Consider the following 25,501-nt stretch of genomic DNA (forward strand, 5'->3'; position numbering starts at 1 on the left):
AACTATGTGAGCTCACGTAGCGTTAATCTGAGCACTCATCTAATCTCCACTGAAAAGGGAAGCTACTGAACTAACAAGAAACATAAATGAGTTATTTGTCTGATGCAATCAGAAATTCAAATTTCCACGCACAAGATGAAAAAATAATTTAAATTAGCATCTTTTTGTACTTCTTTATATTTATGCTAATCAAGCTATAAGACAAATTGTTACCGATTAGGAAAATACTGGTATCCCTCATGTGGTGGGTAACCTTTATCCAAAGCAAAAAGGTTCCCTTTCCCTGGATCGCAGCTGAGGCCTTGCTATTTTGAGCTTCTCTTCATGTGTCAGCGTGGGTTTCTCTGCAGGTACTTTAGTTTCCTCCCACACTCCTCAGACATGCAAGTTTAGTGGTGATCCTACATTAACAACATGTATTTTCTGACTGTGTTGGCCATGTGAAAGACTTGCGATGCCCCTTCACAAGCCCGAACTGCATGAAGCATAAAGAACCAACGTATGGAGTATTAAAACACTCAAAATTAAAGCTCCAGCTTCTTGTCTGAGGACCCTTATCTGGCTGTCGACAGTAAGAAAAAAAATCGCCTTTTTGCTGATAAATAATGAAACCTCTTAAAGGTACAGAGATTGAGCCTAATTCATGGACTCATTCTTATGTTTTTGAATATTACTTTTCCAGATGGAAAGGTAACGCCATGGAGATCGAGAGACTGGCCGTTGAAGCCTGCAGAGAGTCTGAAAGAGGAGAAAGAGAAGAAAACCCTCCCCGGTGCACCTGTGATTTCTATAAAACAATTTCCCTCCAAGTCAGGCTTTGACTGTTTATTTTAATTTCAGCTCAGCTGTGTTCTCTTCCAATAGACTTAAACAGACTTTGTATAATGAAAACATCCAATAAACTGGAAAAAAACAGTTTCCCCAAAAGTTTAGGATGCTTTGAATTTTGTTAAATAAATAAAACCACATGCCACATATGGCATGTGTTTTTCATCTGAGGTCAAATTTACCTTATGCTAAGACCTGGTAAGACCTTTTTCTCACATGTCTTTTTCTTTTTAACCCCATTTCCTACTTTTCTACCTACTATTGCTGTATTCTAACCATTTATAAGTGATAATGCAACACAACAATTAATATGCACTTTAACCCTTTAAAGACCTGGACGACCATTTGGTAGAGGTAAAATAGACGTGACTTTGATGAGTTTCTTGTGGAAATAAACCTGCCTGAGACATTTCTACCAATTAGTTTGGGTATGTAAAGTGTTACAACACTACAGTTTCAAATTTTAACCATTTCCATGTTATTACATTATTATTAACTTATTCAACCATTTTCTAAAAACCATTTAATCTGCTTACTCTTGTACAAAACAAATTAAAAACACTCAGAATATTTTTTTCTGACTTTTTTGTTGGTGTGAAACTGAAAGGGTTAACAAAAAGTCATTTCATCATATAATTTAATTGAATAGTACGATTTTAATGTTAACACCTTTTTTTTTTATTTGTTTGGGTTGTTTTTTTTTTCAACTGATGTGGGGTTTCATTGATATTGACATGATTTATTTACACTTGCATCAAGAAGACTTTTTTCAAAACTGGGAAGAACTGAAAACCAGCATATATCAGTGAGTCTGTTTTTACCAGCAAGAGATTCATTAAAAAAATATTGCTTTGACCCATAGAAGCACAGAACTATATAAAAGATCAAAAGTATTTAATCCTATATTAATAGTAAAGATAAAAGTTTATGTATTCTAACTTATAGCACGAGTTGACCATGAGCAGGAGATATAAACATGTCAGCTTCGAGTAAATTTTCACACATCTGTAGTGTGTGGCTGTTCTGCTTCAAAACTCTGGAAAAATATTTTTCTTATCGTGTTCATGCTTTTTGTACATTTTAACATATACAGTCTTTGAGAAAGATTCACGTTTGCCTTTTTGCTGGACACATTAGATAAAGAAAAGGACTTCAAGAGAGTTCATATTCCCACCGCAGACCGAAATTTCTCTGATGTAAACTTTGGCTTCTCATCTGACAATCAGTCCAACCACACTGACCAGAGCTTCAGGATATGAGATCTCATGATTCAAACCTCTATGATCTTATGATTCATCCTACTTCTGCTTGTTTGACAACTTTTTGTGACGAGTGTACTGTACTTCTCAAATGTTACATCGTTTGCACATGAAGTGGTAGTTCGCTCCGCCACAAAGAGGTCGTGCTTTGTTGAGCACACACTCTGGCTTCTTGTTAGTCTCAGCATCCACACACATCCATAAGTTCAAGTCTGCACTTTTCTTCATATAACGCAGCTGGCCATTGAGGTTGTGGAAGCCGCCCAGTCACAACACTGACTTAAACAATGACAGTAGAGAAGGGAAAGAGAGAAAGCATTTGACTGAGCCTTGAATGGCATAAATTATGTCAGCACTTTGGGAGTTTTTGTGTTCTGCTTGAACCACTTAAATACAAAAAGCATATGCTGTCTATCCGCTTTGGACATGGGATTCATATTTAGATGTATCAAATTTAAACCAGTGTAATGAAAAGATGGATTTCCAAGAATATGGCTGCATTTTTTTTTTTTTTGGAAACGTGATAACAACAGCAGTGAAGCGTCCATATCTTCAGTTTTGTTGTATAGGAGAACATTTGAAAGCATACATAAAAAGCTTAAAATGTCTCCTGTAAAGAAAAGATTCTGAACTTTTTTTCAGTTCTTATACAGATTTTTTTTCTTCATAATAAAAATTATATGTTTGCAGTAATTTGATTCTTGAGGTTCAGTCACACCTAAATCTTGCCTCTTAACCACTTCACAGTCTGTAAACTTGATCTGCATTTCCAGCCATGTAGGTTTGATTTGTTCTTTTACTTGTTTTTATGATAATGCTTTATATGTTTACATGAATGTCTGATGATCTAAGTCCAATGTGTGGAGCTTTTTTTGTGCCTCCAAACACACAGTTTCCATTTCAAAGGCCATGATTTTAGACTGTTAAAAACAAAGCAGGTGCCAGATGTCCAGTTGAAAAGAAATTGCTGCAAAATCAACTAATTAAGTAGTTCCATTTATTATAAAAATAATAATATACTTACATTATGGGTTAAATTTTATTTATATATTTTCAATTTGTGGCAAAAAATAACATCAAAAGCACATTGCAGATGAGGTAAAAAAATAAAATAAAATAAAATAAAATAAAATGACACCAAAAAGATAAGAGATCAGGTCAAACCCAATTAATTCCTGATAAATTAATCTGATTTCAAATCTGTTTTGTCCAGCTGTCCACAATCCAATTAAACTAAATTCCTACTGAATCACTTCAGGATCATTGTCTTTTTGTAATGGTCACCTATTCTATTCTATTCTATTCTATTCTATTCTATTCTATTCTATTCTATTCTATTCTATTCTATTCTATTCTATTCTACAGTCATTTAGCAGATGCTTTTATGCAAAGCGACTTACATATGAGTGAGAACAACACAAGCACAAAATCAAACAGTAGAGGACATCGTAGGAAGATGCTCGTGAACTGCCCACTTGGATGCAGATCCTTGCATGAAGTGTTTAATCCCTTCCCACCATATAATATCACCTATGTTACAATACAAAGAATTAATATTATAAAGTTTGTTGCAAAGAACTGGGCTAAGTTCTCCAACTTTCCAATAAATACAGCTATACTAAGTGTTGAAGTGCTCCTTCAACACTTAGTATAAGTATGTCTTGTTCAATCCGTCCATCTGCACATACATGGAGTAGTAGACAAAATGTGAAGGTTAAGGTAGCAGGAAGACAATCTGCCTTTAACTCTGAATCTGAGGTAAGAAAAACAGAACAGCCATAAAAAAGAGAAAAGAGAAAGTTAATGACACAAATAACAAAACATAATATTTACACTGAGAGAAAAGAGAGTGTAGGTGCTCAGAGCATCATGGGAAATCTCCAAAAGACACGCTTCACAGCAGCATGACTAAAGGGATGGATAAAGGTCACATATCTACAGTTCAACCAATAACTTTAAACTTGGAAAAAAGAAAAAAAAAGCCAACTTTGCATCAAAGGTCAAAGGTGAGTGGGACATTTTGATGTTCTGCAAAACACATAAAAATTCAGCATCATGAGCATCAACTCTTCTACTTTTCCACATTTTTTGTAATATGCATTTGGTATACAAATAAGGAATACTATATATAATCCATCATGCTCATACTAAGTGTGAAGCTTCAAATAATGAGGCAAACATATGTACGAAGAATCCCTCTGAGCCACAAGCTCAGCCAGGCTGTTCTTGAAACAAGATTTTCTACAATTCTTACAAGATGAGCTGATGTCAGCTCGTCACGGTTTTCTCTACAGTCATCCGCTCCAGGCACCTCACATGTGAAAAATGTTACAGGAAGTCCATTTCATAAGGAGAAGGTAGCGTCCCGTTACAGGACTCAGAATAACAGGTTTCCGTTGCACTGAGTGAGCTCACTGCATTGCATCCGTTTAACTTTTCTCATCTTCAAGTCAAAATAACTAAAAGTCTAACCAAAAGTTTGACTTCCAATTCATGTACCGCATTGTCACGACCATAAGGCGCACCATATTAAAAGGCGCAGTCTCAGTTACGGGTGCTATTTCTGTTTTTAACGCATAGATAAGGCACACTGGATTTTAGGGCGCGGGCATGATGAAACATATCGGTACTCTAGCTTAAAACATGCTTGCTTGTGTGTGTTTTAAAAAAGGTAGCGTAAGAAAAACTGTACTTTATTGAAGAATTTAGCAATGTTTTCATGTTGTTTTTTGATCAATATTCATTCACAAATCCATCAAAGTCCTCATCTTCTGTATCTGAAACGAACAGCTGGGCTAGTTCTCCATCGAACACACCGGGTTCCCGCTCGTCATTGTCAGTCAGTTTGGTTGCCGTGTGGCTCCTCTTCAATGATGCCGGCCTTTGCGAAAGCTCGAACAACAGTGCAAGCAGACACATTGGCCCAAGCATCCGCAATACATTCACAAATTGTTGCGTAACTCGCCTGGCGCTTCCTCAAAACTGTGTTCGCCATCTGTCATCCATCGCTCCCACGCCATTCGCAACTTCACTTTGAACGCCCTGTTTATACCAATGTCCAGCGGTTGGACTTCCTCCGTCAAGCCTCCCGGGATGGTAGCAAGTTCTTCACAGCGGCTGATATTAAATTCTCTCACGGCTTCTTGATTCCCACATTTGTCCGCGTAGCTGATAGCTTGCAGTTTGAACTGTGCTTCTTAAACGTGACTCTTCGCAGGTGACATTTTAATAAGGGGTCATTAGCCAAACCGATGTTTTGCATAATACACATACCGGCACTATACACCTACTAAGGACATGCCTTTAGCGTCTTCATTTACGCCCACACTTCCTCCTTTAACGTTCTCATGCTGCCCTCTGTTATGTCCGCCTTTTATCAATATAAGCAGCGTGTCGGCAGGAAATGCTCTCAGTCGGTCAAGCAAAGTTCTCATCAAAGTAACAAAACAACATTTATAGATTTTGGAACTCGGTTCACACATATGGCACACCGCATTATAAGGCGCTCCGTCCATTTTGGAGAAAATAAAAGACTTTTAAGTGCGCCTTATAGTCGTGAAAATACGGTAGTTTTAGAATTGCAGAGCTTCTGGGTATCGTGAGAAATAGCTCTTCTAAAATACCCCTGCATTGCTCAATGTCTTCTCATCAATCCATCTGTCTGAACACACAGATCCAGTGTTCTGACTGCAGAGAGGCCCTCCGAAAGCAGAGTGTCGGTCAAACCATGTGGAAACAAAAACAGGCCGATGACAAGGTGCTGTATAGGTTTTCACTGTGGTGCAGAAGAGTTGTTATAAGTAGGCAGCACAAGACCAATACATCAGCCCTGTTCATGGAGGGCAAAGCAGGGGTCAGGTATAATTAATTAGGATGGTAAGAAGATATTCAGATGTTAACTCCAGGTATTGCTGAGAGAAATGAGTGAAATGCCAGATGTGGGAGTTAGGACGATGTCACATTGGGTCATGGTATCCAGTGTAAAGCCTGCTCAGATCAACATTCATCTCTATTTTTGTGCTGGGCAATGAGCTGATAGATCCTTCCTTTTGTTTCTTTTACTTTTTGAAGGTAGAATTGGAAAAGTAATCATCACAACCAGGTTCACAGAGAAACCAGTAGCTGCTTTGCTTTTATAGCTTTGTCCTCTCAACTGTGCCATCTTTCCTTGTCTCCTTTACTCCAGGAGAGCTAAGCCTAAAGGGATCTCATGCCATTTTCCATCTTTTTTCCCCCCATGGCTGTCTGATTTGGCATTTCTCTGTATTTATGACTTGCAGCCATTCAGATGTGGGCACATGAATCTGTGTCCATGAGGGGACGCACCTTCTGTGCACATAAAACAAATCCCAACAATGGAAATCATTTAACTTCATTTAGAAGAAATACTTCAGTGTGAGGTTTTGGACATGATTAGGCAAGAGGTGTTTTGGTTATATTATGAAAAAAATATGAATCAGGCTCCCTCCTCTACACAAGTAATCCTCCTTTGTTGTGTATAGCTTTAAAAAGATATTTATGAGGATATCTACCATCGTCTCTCTGCACAAAGCAGAAATACCTGCACTGTGAACGGTTTGTACTGAAGCCAAACTTCTCAGTGCCCCAGTCCCCAGAGTTCACTTTTACACAGGAAGCCTTGACTAGATGGGTCTCAGCAGATGGGAAATGACATTGGTATTCTGAGTATTTGGCAGTCAGTAGGGAAAAGAAAAGACAGGTATTTAAAGGTATTTGGGCGGACAGACGGGACGTGGATAAAGAGGATGAGAGTGAGAACAATACGGAGTGTATCTTTAGACTGGCTTGCCTTGAGGCGGAGAGAGAGTCAGACAGTCTGCGTTTGCCATTAAAGGAGAGTGTTCAATGGATAAAACAGACGAGGACTCCTTATCTGATGGTACGGATGTGATCGTGTGCATTTGTTCTTGAGCTTCACAAGCCTCTGTTTCCTGCCTTTTTTAGATACAGTTTTGATCAGTAGCTGAATCTTTAAAGCAACAGTGTGATGCGTCTCTAAATGTTGCTGGATTTTCTGTATAATAACCCGCTGCTGGTACACAAACGGGGGCTTCCCTGGCTTCTGGCCACAATATTTCTTATGCTATTACTTAGTTTTGGCTGCTCTTGAGTGCAACTTGGCCTGTTTAATGGTTAACTTTTAGCATTCAAACGTCCGCATAATAGCTCTCATTTATCAGTGTCAGCTGTCGGTTGATTGACGGCCCTTCCTTTTCTTGGCTTGGGAAATCAAAACCATTTAGAAAAAGGAAATTAGCAAAGAAAGATGAAACAAGAGAAAGTTTGACAAAATATGGCAAAAGCTGATGGAGCTTCCTGGGAACAGAATACACACTGTAATGACATGTTTATATGCAACCAATCGGCTACGGTGACCTCATTGCACCAAAGTCTTTGTAAAAACTGATACATCTAACAATCCCTGCAAACAGAACCGTATTTTATCTTGTTCGTCTTCATTGTCAAATGCTTAAAAATGTGATCACTTGTTGGCCACAATGATTCATGTCTGGAACGTCTGGCTCTCAGCAGCAGCCCCAGTATGATATTCTTTTCAAGGTCTCAGTGTTCTCGTTTTACAGGCCACTCGTGATCTGGCAAAACAGATTGTGAAATAATGCAGGATATAGCTGAGGTTTAATCCAGTAGCAATCATGTAAGAATTTTAAACAATCAAGAATTTATCATTCGGAGCTGTTTTCGTAAAGGCTGAAGGAGGGATAATCTCTCACTTTCAGAGGTTATGGTACAGTTTTACAGCTGTAGTACTATCAAATCTGAGCAAACTATGGTGTAGAGTTCATAAAAAAACTTGGTCTAAGTGTTTATTTAAAAATAATTAGTGTCTCGTGTCTGCAGAAATATTTAGCAGCACAGACAGGAAAACCTGTGGAAAAGATGGGTAAGCTGTCAGGATTGAGGAACAGTATTTGGACCATAAGAAAGAGCTTGAAGTAATCCTTTAAAAATATGCATAACTGCAAATTCAAACAACTGTGTGTAATAAGTGCAGATTCAGCAATTTCTTTCAGGAATTAATTTTCAAGCTTGTGGATGTCGAAATTTACTTTTATCCACGTGTTTAGGTTTATTTATTTAGGTTATTTAGAACAGGTAGAAGATGTCAAAAAGTGGGAAAAGATTTTTGTAAAAGTGTCATGTTAAAGGGAATCCATTGGAACTGCTTGTTGGGCAGTCACGTAGCTTGAACAAGCAACACATTGTCAGAATGGCTCCTTAGCTGATAAGATGCAGCTGAAAACGACAGAGCAGCTGGTTCATTAATCAGTTATTTGATCTGAGACCGTTGCAATGACAAAACCTAGTTAACGAAAAAAAGACGACTTTGTGGCTCACAGTTTTGATTATCAAAGAACACTTCCTCTGCTTGAGCTGTGAAATAATGGAAAATGTGTTTGGTTATACACAATACTCTTAGGAGTTCTTTTTATTTATTTATTTTTCATTCAGAGGCCCGATTCCTTCCCATTCAGTACTGAATTAAACCTCTACATCTGAGACTGAAAAAGCACTCAGCAGTTGATTAAGTGCTCCAGAATGACTTCTATGATCTTAGACGACACACAATGGGTAGTCAAGAAGACACAAATGATTTCCTGCGTTTATTCAGGAAAGTAACTCCTGCCCTGACCTACTTTATTATATATGCATCTGCAACTTGTTCAGTTTATTATATCTGAAGGTAAATGTTGGAATATGAGGAAGACATAAAAAACATAAAACAGCAGGTTTTCCTTATTCTACCACTATTCTTTTTACTACAAGAAAAAATAAGCATATCAACACCCGTTGTGAGGTGATCTTTCAGCTGCATGTGGAGTCAGTGAGTTTGGGAAAGTAGGTTATATCCATGGTTGCTTCAATACAAATCCAAAGAAACTTTGTTAACTGTGCAATATAGAAATATGACCAACCAGTTATACTGTTTTAAGTAAAGGCTGTCCCTTTTTCTCTTGCCAGGGACAGAAAGGGCTATTTCTGTGCAGTTTCTAAGTTGGCTGCTGAGAGATGAAGAGTTTAATAAAAGCAGGTAAGTTGTGTGTAAACTGAAGTCAAGATTAGCTGCAAAGTGGCTACAAGAGTAAGCACGGCAGTGTTACTCTGAAACTAGAGATTGTTATCCTGAAAACCAACATGTTGCTCTCAACAGAGAAGGCTGTGGTTGCTGGTTGAGACAAAGAGGTTTGGATGAGTACAAGATTGAATCAGCTAAATAAGCAGAAAGACCTACATATGCAAAAGGCATACATTTCAACTCCACACAGGTGACCATTTTTTTTCTTTATAGATTTTTTTTTAGACGAGGCAAAATGCTGCATAATGCAATATTTAGTCATCTGCTGGCAGTGCAAGCAATGCACAGCTGAAGAACTGAACCTACACAATGCAGTCCATGGGAATAATTGTGGATTCTTAGCTCACTGATAATGCTGAGATAACCAGAGAATGATTCTTCAGTATTTTTGTCCCCGGCTTGCAAACACAAAAACATTGCATTCAGGTAATTCAGAGAAAAATGGATGAAATTCCTGTGGCATAAACATCTTCTTCAGCTTTCATTTTGAGGGAGATCTTTCTGTCTTGAGATGCATGTATTCTGTATCATTGCAGTTACACAATATTGCATGTTGTTTCAATATCACTACACCAAGATATGTCTGATATGCATCGTAGGAAGTGGACTAGATATGTGTGCATTTTGCATAGAGAGCATGCTCCATCCAAAGATTTCCGCTCTGCAAGTTGCAAGTGTGCAGTGAAATGGAAACATAGTAAATACAAGATAACAATACATGTGAAGATTGTAGGGCAGACTGCAGCCCAGTTCCACTAGAATTTCGGACACAGGAGCATTTGTCTACATGTCCAATATGTAGCTGTCTATAATCCAGGCTTGAAAGTTTGGAGATAACATTGTCACAACCTTTATATTTGTCCACATTTTGTTAAAGCAGCTGTTTTGTGTCTGCATTGTGTAATGTGACTGGAAACAGCCAGCCAGCTAAGTGAGTATCTTAACTGCAGTCATTAGCAGTTTGGAGCAAAGGAGAGAAGTAAGGAAGCAATCCTAAACACACCAAGCAGAAGCTCAAATTTACAAATTTAACAAACTCAAGCTCCCATCCTGTTTCAGTCATGAGACGTTTAAGGCTGTGGTGCAGAGGAAAACTGCTGAGATATTGTTATCTATGTTGGATAAGCCTGACCAGCCTCTCCACCTCACACTAGACCACTGGTGGACAGCTCTAGTCCTTAAGGGTTGCAGTCCTACATGTGTTAGGAGTTTCCCTGCTGCAACACACATGACTGAAATCAATGTGTAATTTGCAAACTTGTGCAGAATTTGACTTCAAGCTCTCCACAAGTTAGCTAATTAAGTCTGATAGGTGTCTGATAGGTGTCAGGTGTGTATAACACATGTAGGACTGAGGCCCTTGAGCACTGGAGTTGCCCACCCCTGCACTAAACAGATGCTGGAGCTTCTTTTCCAGAAGACTCATCCAGCTCTGCTGTCAGAAAGAGTCTTACCTGATAACCTTTATGCTTTATAGGGAAGTTCTTCAATCAGACAGACTCTGGACTCACAAGGACTTCTTAAATCTCCATCTTTTTCACATCTTCTGTTTTAAGTATTTTACTCAAATAGTATTTTTTTATATGTAGGAAATTTAATGTTTTATGTTTTTATTTTTATTTTTGACCTGGATAATTGTTAAGGGTATGTTGTATAGGATTTTTGCAGCATATACTGCAGTTATTTTTTCTTTTCATTCTAATACTTATTTTATTCAGGTCAGTTCAGCTGTATTTGTGTAACGCCAATTCACAAAAATGTCATTTCAGTGCTCTTCACAGTCGTATAGTTGTCATGTCAAACCAACTAATTGTGATCAATCTTGTAAAACTGTGTTTACACAAGAGTTTTCCTGAAAAATAATTGCTTAACAATCTAAAGTTTGTGTTACATACTTTGTCAGTTTCAGGATGATATACAATGCTGTTATGTCGAAGCTGGTTGTGAACGTAAGATCCCTAAAGTGTCCAATAGCTTTTCGTATTTGAATAGTGCCTGTTCCAAGGCAGCGACAGCAGCTACAATACATCCTCAATAGAAAAACTACACATGTTCTACACCTGTAAAGAAACAGTAACTATTCCAGGATATTCTGAGAAATCACACCAGACATCATCAGGAGCGCATGTAGAAGATAATCTGTGAACTCTTTGAGCAACAACAACAGCAGCAACAAGTCCATGTGTGTATCATGTGAGTCTACATCTTCATATGGGTGTGCCTGTGTAGATGTGTGTGTACAAACACTGGGGGGAGTTTTGTTGAGTAATCATGCAAATGGTAAATGGTAAATGGACTTGTACTTCTATAGCGCTTGACCACTCAAAGCGCTTTACACTACTTGTCACATTCACCCATTCGCACACACACTCACTCAACACACTCATACCCCGATAGGCACATCGGGGGGCAGTTTGGGGTTCAGTGTCTTGCCCTAGGACACTTCGGCATTTCAGGGGAAGCCTGGAATCGATCCCCCAACTTACCAGTTGAAGGACAACTGCTCTTCCTCCTGAGCTACAGCCGCCCCAACTCCTGGTACCCCTCCAAGGACCAGGGGCAGATCTAGTGGGCCCCAAACCCCAGACAGCAAGCAGTAAACACAGAGCTGAGATCGCCACCCTGAAGGACAACCGCACATCGAGAGAAAAGCAGTCAGACAGTCACAGTCAGAGCTCCCCTGTTGCCAGGGTGCAGGGGACCAGGCCAGCAATCAGGACAGTGCCCCCCCCCCCCCCCCCCCCCCCCCCCCCCCATGGCCCATGGCCTAAAGACCATAATAATCACCAGTTCCCAGTATCTTTTAACATCTTTGACTTGTTTTTATTATAACATGTTAGACTTTTAAGCAGAACACATTAGTTAGAATCATGTTTTACTTCCGTTTGAGATAATAGTTACAGTTTTATTACATATTGTTTAGGTTTCAAACTAAATGGTTTTGAATTTGAAATGGTTTGACAATGGTTCACCAAACAGAAATCTCAAAAAAACATTTTAAAAGTTTGACATGGATGGAAACACCTTTGACGCAAGTGTTTTCAAGTACAGCTCCGCTTGTGAAAACGTTGCATGAATCTCTCTAAAAAGCTATAAAACCAGTTAACATGTTAAACTTTACTCCATGAGACCTTCATATCTGAATTTTGACTTTCCCAGTTAGATGGAACCCTTTTTACATATCAATCCCTTCACCATGAGTCTACTGTATGCTCACAGTTACTAACACAATTCAATCTGAGACTATTTGACCAAATGTTTTGATGTGGCTAGCAACAGTGGAGGAATGCACGTTTCATTTTTCATTTCATTGATTATCAAATAGCCTTTTAAAGAGCTGAACTTTTGTCTTAAAACTCCCTCCACTCATAGTGAAAAGCTTCTACTCAGTAAGATTGATAGGTATGTCCAGTGAGATGTTGTTTTAGTCATTGTGTATGTGTTCTCCAGACATCAAACCACCCTCTCGGATAGAAGCTGGACATGTTAAACCTATTGAAGCTAAAATAGAATTGAGGTTTAGATTTATTATGAAATGATTTTGTTGATCTCTTGAGTAACTATGAAGTACTTCATGTCTCGACGGCCTGGAAAGTGTTGGAAAGTCCAACAAGGACTTTTTATAATTTGTAATAAAGAAAAAAACTGTTTTTTATTGTAACAGAGCAACACCCCCCCCGCCCCCCTTATAGAGTCTCTGACCTATTTTGTTCCGGACAGTAACATTCTCTCATAAAATCACCTCTGTTTTGGAGAGCCTGGTAAACACCGTGTCCACATAAGATCACTGTTAAGGAGCACATGCAAATCACTGAGGCTTGAAGTAGCCTTCAGAGGAAAACCCTGAACCTGAGCTTAAATCTGCAACAGCAGCCGTGGGTTTGAGCGAGCACGTCCCCCGGTCCACTTTCACATGCACAATCTGACAATAGTGTCTTTCTTTTGCTCTGCCTCATGAGGATCTTTCTCCCTGTCTTCCAAATGTGTTTGTAACATACCTGCATCTGAGTACATGCTTCTTTTACTGTGTGTGTAGGACATCTGCAGTGACTGGGTCCGTGTCCGCTGCTCTCACTGGCAAGAGGAGCGAAGGCTAAGCTGGCAAACAGCCAAGTGGCCCAGACGTTGTGATAAATTACAGGTTGTCGGCCTAGTAGACCCAAAACTGAATTCACTAGCTTCTGTGTGCCTCAGGCTTGGTTATTAATAATAGATTGATGTGAAAGAGACTGATGTATTTCAGAGATCTTGCTGGTGTAGACATCTGTACACTGTGAGAGGGTCAAGAGATTATGGGTCCGTGTGGAGAACAGTGTGTGCTGCGGAGCAAAGTGTGTGCTCGTTGTGGTAAAATAGGTTTATAGGTGTCATGCACGTGTTTTATAATGGTGTCATACAATGGGGTACTGCCTGTTTCTCTGCTGTACTGCTTCTGTGGGGGTGTTGGATGATCTATGAGCACATGTACGTCTCAGTGAGAGCTTGAGCACTTTCAGTGAATTGTTTTTCTTTGCTTTGGACTTAATGGATGTTTTGTTGTTCTTGAGCTTGTTATAGACTGAAATTCAATTATTTATTCAATCTTTATAACTTATTTATGTTTGATTATTTATACTGGCTGGCATGTAGCCACCAAATAGAGCTCAAGATTTGCTTAAAAACTTTTTTTTTCCATTCTTTTGTGCCATCTAAACATCAGTAACCAGTCATATAATTGTTTAAATGCCGACAAGCTTCTCTTTCAGCAGCTAGTTTGTCTTTAGACACTCTGAAAGTCACACTTTCCAGTCTTCTTCTTGTCAGTCCAATTCCCTCCTGAGTCACCCCTTCCTTGTTTCTGGTTTTTGCATCAGCCTGTTCCCTGTCAAGTCTGTCTGTCTTGTCTGTGTTCTTGGATTTTAGCCTTCCCTGTTTTGCTTTTTTCCTGTTTTGCTCGCCAGTGATGCTCAACTGACAACGTCAGCTTTGCCAACAAAACGTTGGGTTTTAAAATGTTACCTGGTCTCTTTTCTGATCACTGTATTAAATCAATTCCTTGCTTCTTCAAACAAGCCCGTTTTCATTTTGAATTGAAAATCATAACCTGGTCTCAGCAAATATTACAAAATGTATCATACTACACCAAGACTAATCTGAACAAAGTCAGTCTCAATAAGAAAATAAAGTAATACTGTGTGGACACATAACTGTATTATTCTCTGGTGGAGACAAATATTCAACATTTTAAAGAGGATTCTGATCATTTTCATTAGGAATTTAAAAGAAAAAACTGACTAGCACTCTCTCTCTGAGTGTCATTCCGGATTGTGATTTTATATTTTAAAAGCACAAATTTTGTTTCTTTCTTTCTTTTTCTATATATATATATATATATATATATATATATATATATATATATATATATACACATATTGCATAATATACCTATAATATACCTATATACATACATACATATATATATATATATATATATATATATATATATATATATATATATATATATATATATATATATATATATATATATATATATATATATATATATATATATATATGTATATATATATATATATATATATATGTATAATGTAATATGTATATATAACTGTATATTGTATATACAGTTATATATACAATACAGTTGCGATATATGTCCACACTTTCAGATGGTGAACTCTTCCTTTCAGACATTACCTCCCCAAGCTGTCTATCTGCTAAGCTGGGAACCCTGCAGAACAAGATGTATTGTGTCTGGATATAATCAGAACTGAGGACATGATGGAAGGAATGTAGGATAGTCTGATCTCTCCTGCAGACATATGTGCCATGGAGGTGAAGGTGAGCTGTGGTGTAGATTTTACACAGAGTGACTCAGAGGCTTGATGTCATGCCCTGCAAGTCTCACAGGTACAGTTAAATGATGTCCTTCCCCTGCGAGCCAGGTGGAAAAAAACCTATTTGAAAATTTCAGATGTTTTTATGTCAACTAGGATTCAGTTTACTGAAAGATTGAAGAGTTTAAAAGTCCATAATTAAGGCCATCAAATCGGGTCTTTGAAGTGAACAATATTTAACATTTACAATTAAAATGTCTTTGTTTTCTGTATAATTCTCCATAAAAATCTAAAGTTGGTTGCAAGTTAGCAGAATGGGGTCTTCTTTTTTACATTTCTTTTTTCCCCAAAGTTTTAACAATTCGGCCAAAATTTTGTGTGATGACTAATCTTGCCGTTCGCTCTTTTTCCTTCAGTCAGGCAGCTTTATGTTTGGAAAAAGCAAAGGATGCCTTCAGTCTGCCTTAGCTGCTGCCAGCAGTTTAATAATGTGGATCTTTAATGGTGTGAGCAGGCCATCTCATGTCATTAGATCTGATTATTGCTCTGTGTGGTCATATAACAGTCAAGGAATGTGGCTATTTTACAAATGCAGGTGGCGCATATACAGTTCCCAAACCATGAGACTGTTTTCCAAGATCCTGATGTACCCATAAACACTGCTAAACAAATCAACGACCTGTCTCATGAACATCATTAAGAACCAGAATGTGGCCTCCACAATAACCAGATTTAAATAAAAAGAAAAACTGCAGCAAAGAGTTTAGATTTGCCTCCATGTCTTTTCTCTTATGGAGGATTTCGCTCTTGTTGACAAATGATCCAACACTGTAGTCGTTCAGCATCACACTGGTTTAGGTTATTTGGTTTTAATTTGCTGATTTCATTAAGTACATACCTGCTGGGTTTCTTATTTATTCTGGAGTACAGCAGACTCATACAACTCAGTATGGGAGGCTGTGCATTAAGGTCAACCACAATTATAGAAAACAGGACACTTTGTTCAGGCTACATGTAACCATTTTCATAAAAAAGCATCTTTTAAATGTCTTCATTTTATGTTATATAAAAAGACTTCACAAAAACAAAAAGTTTTTCTGTATCAGTAATTTCCAAAAGGCTGTTTTTGGGCTCGGGTCCTTCAGAAGAGCTTCTTCGGTTCCCAAATGATTCTTCATTTGGTATCATTCAAAGCTTCTATTTTAGCCTAATTTAGGTTTGTATGTTGGCAGTTTTTCACTTACCTTTTCATAAAAGCTTAATCTCTAGTTTATTTTTCATTAGGAGATATTTCATGTTTTTCATTTAAATAAAAACTTTAAATTAACAACTGAACACCGAACCACAACAAAATTAGTAAATAAATGAAACAGCGGAAAGTCTGAATGAACATCGTAACACTTCAGATTCAATGACATTCCCACTTAAAATCCTCACATTTAGATTCACCTGTGTTTCGGTTAGACTTTAGCACCAAAAGTTAGTAAATAGATTTGCTTCAAAAGAGATGATGTTAATGTTTAAATAAAAGCCTGTCAGTGATGTGTTGAAATCCTGAAAAATCCTCACAATGATACAAGGTGGGACTGAAGCCAGAAAAAAAAAAGATTTTATATCCTATATGCACGGTGGGGGAGGTTTGAAGTGGCCTTTAGGTGTATGTGTGGGTTTTCTCCAGGAGTGAGTGTAAGCATGAATAGTTGTTTGTCTCTGTGTTGAGATGGACTGCCAAGCTGTCCAGGGTGTACTCTGCCTGTCTCCCAGTGATTGCTGGGAAGGCTCTTACTTCTGCGACCCTGAGTTGGACTAAGTGATGAAGAAAATGCATGGATCATATATGCATGACATTCCAACTAGACCCTGTCAGGCTAATTCTCTTACTTTCTGCTCATATTTTTATATTTAATTTACAGAAATAAGAATGTACTGACCTCATCTAACTTGTAGCACAGAAAAAAAAAGGGTACAGGAGTTGAAAAAAAAACCTCATTAAGAATGGATTAACACTTGATGAAAGGCCGTTTTTGTGAGTTTTTGAGGGTAGACATTGGAACTTGGCTGAGGAGTGGCCTTGTGGCTTCAGTGTCCTGTCTGCTAAACATCAATGCTGAGTCTGGATTTGTATTTGTGGTGACATAATGACACTGTGGCTATTCACGTTCCACAGCTGAGGACATCAAGTTAAAAACAACAAACACATCTGTTGTCATAAAATAAGCTCAGCTGGGATCCTGTTAATCTGGATGTCCTACTATCTCTACATGATAACAAGAAGCACTTAAATCACACGCTGTAGTAGAACAAGGAGCAAAGCAGGGTTTGAGTTTGGCCTGAGCTTTTGCTTAGCTAATGAAAACCACATTGGCTGGAGAGCTGCTCTTCCAGGGTGAATTAGGAGACTTTCGAGAGCGGTTGCTGGGTTGTGGAGAAGATGAAGCTAATGATGGATGAGTTCTGGCTCTATTCATGCTCCTAATATCTCATCTGTGCCAGAATTTCTCCACACCTAATTTTGGCCCATGCAAAGAGTAAGACTGTCCAGTGGTTGGAGTACTGGAATGAGAAGTCAAAGAAATTTATCGACAGTGCAATGCTCCTGTGATCATTCTAGCTTCTTTTTTTTTTTCTCATTGTCTGCAGTTGTGTTTATTAATCCCCTCCAGCCCTCTGATTCAAACTTTCCAGAATGCATCATTTTCATATCTGCAATTATTCTTTTTTTTCCCACAAAAACGCAAATCATTTGGAGTTTATTTAATTTTATTCACTTCATGTGCGCAGCATGTTTTGTTTGTTCTGCATGCCAAAGCGGTGGTGAGGAGCGAGTTTGTCAGTGCCATCTCAAACCAACAATTTTCCTACTTTACTGCAAAGCTTTTTGGGTGAATCCTGTTTGACCCGCTTCATAAACTTCAGGTCTTACTTTCTAATAAGAAAGTCTTGGAAGAGCTTGTGGAAGTAAACACCTCTGGTGACTTTCCAAGCTGACCATGCTCTATGAGAAGAGGCTGAAGGGAAAAATACTGTATTTCTAAGTGTGTGTCAGAGGTAGTTAGTCTGGTATTTTGATCAACCCTGAAGTTCAACGACGAGTAACTTTAAAACGAAATATGAAATTCAAAAAGCTGTTAAAGCAGAGTATCACAGAGTCCTCACTTTATTGCTACTTCAGGAAATTCACAGTTGGAATCTAGCCTGCTGAAAATAATGCATAATTAAAACCTTGTCACGTAGCTCAGATTTCTTTACATTGGCTTTCCTTTCTCCTCTCGTTTACTCAGATGCAACTTCTGACAAGATGCAGAAACTTTCTTTCATCCTGCCTGTAAAACACTTCACACAGTTCCTGCCATCCTCTACACATGCACACGACTGTTTCCCGATGTTACAGATCCAAACAGGCAGCTTCTGCTATGCATCACTCCAGTCTAGACATGTCAGCTCACAAGTTGCATTATTTTTCTGCTTAATGGAAACAATGTGAATTATAGATGAAAAAACACAGATCATCATTTATATATTTTTAATTTTTTTAATTGCTGAATGGACAAACTCGTGGTTTTAAGTATTTCAACTTGAGTGTTTTTGGGTTTTTTTTTAAAAGCTAGTTTTCACTGGTGATAATTATGAGTCATCAATCTCTGTCTTTGGGAAAGTTAAAGTTGCTGACAGAAGTTTTATCTGCTTTATTAGATCTTCATTTGATACAGCACTGCTGACTAAAATTGAGATTTCCAGCAGCAAAAGACAAGATCAAATGGTCTATTATCTAATGCACAAGTAGAAACACAGACTCCTCAAAACTATTAAGGATGCTTAGAGACGGCACTGTGGAAAAAAAGCACAAAACAAAACCACAGTCCAAAGAAATCAGCCAAATACCTGTCTGCAACGCTGCAGCTTGGAGGCTTTGCTGCCATGAAAGAACAAAAACAGGCTTTGTTACAGATAATTGACAAATTATTTGCAACTATTTATACACTACATAAAAAGTCGTGCCCCACAGTTACCACACTTCTCGGGAACATGTCCAGGAGGACATGTTTTCAGTCCGCTCAACAGGCCACCATAGAAGCATGGAGAAATGTTTCATTGTTTCAGACTGCTAGTTAATGACACAGACTGACCCCAAATGAAAGAACAAGTAGGGTCTGTCTGGGCCCATTTATAATAACACAGTCTTTTCTAATGTGCAGCATTCTCTTTTGAGGTTTTTGCTGAATTCTGCGCCAGCTGCTTCTTGGAGGGTTATTTTCAGATAGATACTCGCATTTGCGCATTTTAAATGTAGGTTCGTTGATGGTATATGTGCTGCTTTTGCTTTATCAGTGGGATGAGAGCTGTGTGTGTGTGTGTGTGTGTGTGTGTGTGTGTGTGTGAGGGGGGTCCTCGCTTGCTTTGCTGTCAGGCAGCTAGCAGGCCAGTCCGCGTCGCCGTCCGTTGCCTGCTGCTTAACATGGAGCATTTGCCTTCAGCGAACAGGAAAAATCATTCGCACTCAGGGGGAAAGGAAGGCCTGTAACTCCGCAAATTACCCAAACTGAAGTCGTTTCGCTGTAATTTATGGCTTCTGGCTCCGGGGATGAAGAGGGGAATATGGAGGCTGCCTCATGGAGGCTTATAGGCGCAGCCTCGGAGCTTTCCAAGAAACGCTGCCGACTAATGTACTCCTCTGTCGGTTACGACGCGGATGTCTGCCTTTTCTATGTGAAGGGGGACTTTTTTGCCATGGATGCCCGCTGTGCACATTCCGGTAAAAATAATAGTAATAATAATAAAAACTTTTAAGAGAAACACAGCTCTTCCTTGCCTGATTTAACCCCCCATCTGCTAGCGACAGACAGACACATTTAAGTTAAATGTAAACAGTAACCATCTGTAAATGCCTCGCTGGGCTGTCATCAGGGTGGGTCTGTTTGCACCTGCCCCCTGCCGGCTAGCTTCCAAACAGTGCTCAGAAAGCATCATATTTTCCCAGAAGGAAGGAGGACTGTTTTGATGGGAGTTTGTGATTAACTGTTTCCTGTATGGACACTCAGGTGGTCCTCTTTGTGAAGGGGACATCGAGGAGGCAGACGGAGTCCTGCAGGTATTCTGTCCCTGGCATGATTATAACTTTGATCTCAGAACTGGGAAGTCAGGGACATCATTACAGGTTAGTGTGCACCTTTGTTTGGCATGTGTTATGTTGCTCCAACTCTCCTATAAGTATACACCGTCTGGCCAAAACAAAAATGGTCCCGTTCACAAACCAGATGTCCTTACTGGTCCATCCATCCATCCATCCATCCATCCATCCAGTGGTGTAATGGTCCCTCAAGAAGGGGGTATAGCCTACTCTAAATTTTTTCCCTTTATTAAAAAAAAACAAAAAACAGAATAATAGCAGCCCAGAAAACGCAGTTTCAGAAACAGTGACATGTAGTTCTACTCTACATAGATCCATCAGTATATCTGCTCATCGTCACATCATTTCTACGCTTCAGTTTTAGGGAGGAAGAGTTATGGAATAACTAAACCAGTAAACCAGAACTGGCACACAGACTGGAGAGAGACAGGCTCATAGACATATACATATATATATATATATATATATATATATAAATGTATATATATATATATATATATATATATATATATCTGTATTATGTCTATGTTCAGGCTGAAGTTAACGCAGCTGATAGCTAACTGCACCAGTGTAGCATACTGGTAACCTCATCTGAACTGCTGGGCGATGTAAGTACATGTGTAGGGATGTTTGTAATTGTAAAGGCAGCATCACAGGGGAGTTTAGAAGTGGGTATACTCAATTCTGACTGAAAAAGAAGTGGGTATACTCCGTATACTCGCGTATACCCTGGACTACACCACTGCATCCATCCATCCATCCATAGTAGTTTAGGGAGTATGACACATCATTATACCTGAATATTATATTTGAATATGAATACAATATTTTTGGAAAAGAACAAGCAAAAATAAAAAACAAACAAAAAATCTTCATCTCAGGAGGAAAATAACTGTGGTATAACATATTCAAAGAAGTCCGATAACCAAAACTAAAGTTGATCCAACAAGATGAATTATAAAAAGTACATGATGCAAGTGCTTCTATTCTATTCTATTCTATTCTATTCTATTCTATTCTATTCTATTCTATTTCTATAGTCATTTAGGAGACGCTTTTGTCCGAAGCGACTTACACACTCGTACTCTGATCGGCACACCAGGTTTATACTGATATGTTTGCAATCAGTCACATTTTGTAAATTGGATATTGTGATTTAAAAACTGGAATCTGTGTAAAATTTTAAGTGGAATTACTAAAAAAAAAGTGTGGTCTGTATCTTGGAGCGAACATAATTGATGTAGTTCAGGAACACGGCTGACCTGTTGCGTCCTCTGTTCATGTTTACAGCAGCGAGTGCATGAAGTCAAGATGGAGGAGGGCAACGTATATGTGAAGCATGCGAGTCGTCTCTCCTTAAAACCTTTTCCAGTGGAGCTGAAAAACTGAATTACCTCAGCACAGCTGCTGCTTCATCCTTATTTTAAGACTTTTTCCACCAACACAAACCATCCAAAAACATTCCAGAGTCTTATCTCTTGTTTTCCGAGCCGCTTCTGCTTTGACTGCTCTCATCTCAGGACTGGATCGAGGACGCTGAGTGAGGACATGACATCATGAAATTGTTTTTCTTGCTGAAATTCCAGGTAGAGAAACCAGCACAAGCACTGAACATGTAGCGTTGAAGGCCTACAGCTGATCTCACAGCAGCATATAAACAACATAAAGAGGGAAATTTGGCTAAATAAAAAGGATTTTTCTACAAATGAGTTTTTAATACTTGAAAATTGTCTAAAAAGTGTTTTGCACGTCTTTTAATTAGTTTACCTGCTTTTTCTTATAGGTTAATGGCCTCAGTTGCTTTACTCAAACCATAAAGCCATGGTTCTCAGGCTGTTAACAGCTGGTGTACTCGCACTACCAACTAAGCCATCGAATCGAACTAATCGAACTAAGCCATTGAGAAAATGGATGGGTGATCTCTGGTTTTCCATGGTCCATCAACATGAAACCAAAACTGGGAGAGTGTCAGAACTTGTAAGTGAAGCTGGGCGCAGCGCTCCAGATGACCTCCTGTTTTTTCCTCTGGTGATGTGAAGATGTCCTGCGATCCAGCCAGCTGTCCTGATCACAGATCTCTGCTCAATATGTAAAGTGTATGACTCTGCGAAAAAGGCTTCTGTTTGCTTGCTGTCATGAAAACGAAACGGACGGATGGATGGAGAGTCAATCCAAGGCTGAAGCTGGCATGTATTGATCCGACATCAGGACTTTCTGCTTACTGAAGTAGGAGCGTCCTTCTAATCAGGATGGTTGGTTGGAGTTACTCTACTCGTTAACAAGGCTTTCAAATTTAACACAATTAGTGAGGTATGTATCAAATAAAATCTGTGTATATATTTATACAGTATTGTGCCCATGTAATATGGCATAAACAGCATGATTGGATCGTGATATCTTTACAGAGTTATAAAAAAAAGTCACCTGGAGCACTGTTGTTAGCTTCATTAGATTGTGCAGATTTAAAGCTCTTTGCCAGGTTTTGTATGATGTTTATAAACTAAGTAAAACCAGAGATATGGTGGTTTAAAAATTAGACCTAAATATTAATCCAGACATGAAAGTGGGAAGGGATGGACAAGCTTCTATTTGGCCTTTTTTCTCATATTTTACTAAATGATTAAAAAAAAGTGGTGTTTGTGGGTTTCTGTTGTCATAAATGTTACTTTTTTTCAATGTGGACATAATTATTTGTATTTTTAAGCTCAATATGTCAATAAAATAGGCTAGAGTGGAAAGGTAATTATTAAGCAAGGGAAAAGAAAAAAAAAAAAGATACCAAACACATTACTGTAGGAAAGATGTATTTTATGTTTTATATTAAGGCCAAATCAAAAGCATTTAAACAACCAATATAGTCTCAGATCCTTCATGGTCATAAGGACTTTGCAGACGTGAAAAACAAAGTTTAAAAGCCAGTTCTGGCATAAACCACTGTTACAATGAAAGCTGCTTCCACTCAATAGTTTTTTTCATTTTTCCTGATAGAAGAGCAGGGTCTTTTCCACTATATTTTACTGTCAGTCAAGAAGCCTGATATGATCTTGGTACTTTACATGAAGAATTTTAGAACCTGTGTCTTGGTTCACAATAGTCTTTATTTACATTATGGTTGTTTTAAGTTAAAATAAATGATGAAGCAGGTTATGTGTTGTGTTGAGGCTGCATGTCGAATACCAAGCTGCCCTGCAGATGGCTTGCATAGTTCAGTCAGACCTGCTTGCTTCTAAAGTTTGGTTTTCAATAATGAACATGGCAGCAGCCAGAATGTCCGAACACAAACCAGTGAGCTAATGACTTTTTTTTTTTTTTTTTGGTAGTCCATGCTTATAACTGAGCACCATTCATGTCATGGTGAGACAGATCTTATCGTTGAGGCTTTTACTGAACTGCTTGTGTAATAATGCTACATTAAAAAAGTAAATGGTCTGACACAGTTACATAGAAAATGTTTAGCCTGTGATGGTTTTTCCACCAAAAACAAACATTACTCTCATACTCAAACTGTTACACACCTCATGAGCTGTGTGTCCTCACAAAAGTTTAAGCAGTCCTTCCAGTGAAGTCACGCAGTGAAGACTCGCTTCTAAACTTTAACCATATTCAAAGTTGTGGGTTTTTGTTTTTTGTTTGTTTGTTTTTTAGTTGTGTTTTTTTTTTTTTTTTTTTTTAATGAGAGCTCCTGCAAAAAGAGCACAAAAATGAGGCACAGTGGTTTCAACTGGTGGCAATCCAGTGCCGAGACATCTCCATCAGCTTTACTTGCCACTCCTGGCTTTTGCACAGACAGGTCTGTCTGCTACTGACGCAGTGGGATTTAAGAGAAATGGCTGGTAAGGCGCCGGAGGAAAGTTCACGGCCTGAAATGGACCATTGACTGGGGGGGAAAAAAAGTGTTTTTCTAGCAGTATGCATGTGCACATTGATGCCAGTGTGTTTTCTTTATTCCTGTTCTTGCAAAAAGGGGCACTCACTATATTTCCTCACAACCATATTTGCTGGCAACCGTACGGAGCTCACTCAGGAAGGTGTCAGAGTGACTTAACACTGCGATTCTTCCCTACTGTGCACACTGTTGTGCGACTTTATAGCAATAATAATTCTCCAGGCTAGAAATGTCGGTTTCGTTCTCCAAAGATCTCAGCGCTATCCTATGACTTATGACCTGAAGAGTAATGGGAACACGCAACAGAGATAAAGCTATTTTGTGTCTGTATGAAAGGCAAAGTAAACATCATTCACAATTCTGCAGGAGTGATTTTTTTATTTTTATTTTCACACCTCGGCATGAAAGTAAACAAATGCAAAAAGGAAACCATCATTCTTGTTAAGCTTTTGCTACTTTTAATGTTTTTTCTATTTCTTGTTTCTGAAGTGTTCTGCGCAATATGTTAGAAATATTGTATAGTTATTTTTTGGACTGAATTAAAGACACATTACGTAACATTGTGACTTTAAACGCTGCATAACAGACCTTTTCGATGACACAGTGATATCTGTCATGTATTTCTGGAGCCGCTGCTGCTCAGCAGTGGCCTGGCAAGTCAGACTCTCTCGCTGTACCAGCGTAGAATCTGGAGACTCACTCGCATCAACGCATTTCTAGGGCAGGAAAAACAATTGCAGGTAAACCAATCAGAAAAATGCTGGACGTGACGTCAGTAAAGCGGCAGCCTACAATGTCTGGAAGTGTTCAGTAGAGCGAACGCAGCAGAAGAAAATAAACATGGCGTGCAGTACAGAAGACATAAATGACCTGTGTGGTTTTTGCTGTAAAAACCCGAGGCTACATGGCGTTATTGGCAACTCGGTGTGTTGCTTTTTTTAACCTAATCATAGAAATCGTAGAAGAAATTAACTCCCACTACATCCGTGTGCCATCTTGAATGTTTTGAAGAATACGTGGTGACGCAAGGCAAGAGGCAAGAGTATCCTCAGATCAACCAATCCGAGTGGCCAGTTTGTTTCAGACTGATGCGAATCTCCTTGAAGTGAAGGAACTCACGACAGAGCCGCTCTGTATTGAATATTTAGAACATTCCAGTCTGGCGTGCTAGGCTAGCTGAGCCTCAGTGCTGAAGCTGAGAAGCCGCGCTATACAACTTCTACATCCGGGACTCGATGTGACGTTGCAGCAGTTTGTTTTCTAGCATGAAGTTTCACTTCATGCTAGAAAACAAACTAGCTGTTTTGAACACGAAAAGTTGCTGATTCAGCAAAGAAACACAAGAAGATTAAATGAGAGAAAGAGACTAAATAATAGTGCAATTGCAAGATTGTGTTTTGCTGGCTGGAGAGCGCTAACAGTTTAGCTAGGATGCAAGATGGATGCCGA

At 38.7% G+C, this 25,501-nt stretch overlaps 1 protein-coding gene across 1 annotated transcript; it reads left to right on the top strand.

Moving 5' to 3' along the window:
• The first annotated feature begins 19,559 nt into the window (after nucleotides 1-19,559).
• On the top strand, nucleotides 19,560-22,709 carry LOC306759005 (Rieske domain-containing protein). The gene is made up of 4 exons (XM_079244476.1): nucleotides 19,560-19,791; nucleotides 20,078-20,193; nucleotides 21,457-21,752; nucleotides 21,950-22,709. Exons 1-3 carry the CDS (start codon nucleotides 19,602-19,604, stop codon nucleotides 21,553-21,555), a joined length of 405 nt encoding a protein of 134 aa, XP_079100602.1. The 5' UTR covers nucleotides 19,560-19,601; the 3' UTR covers nucleotides 21,556-21,752; nucleotides 21,950-22,709.
• Nucleotides 22,710-25,501: the final 2,792 nt, after the last annotated feature.

The sequence above is a fragment of the Telmatherina bonti genome, assembly GCF_933228915.1.
Source record: "Telmatherina bonti genome assembly, chromosome: 8".
Classification (NCBI taxonomy): Eukaryota; Metazoa; Chordata; class Actinopteri; order Atheriniformes; family Telmatherinidae; genus Telmatherina; species Telmatherina bonti.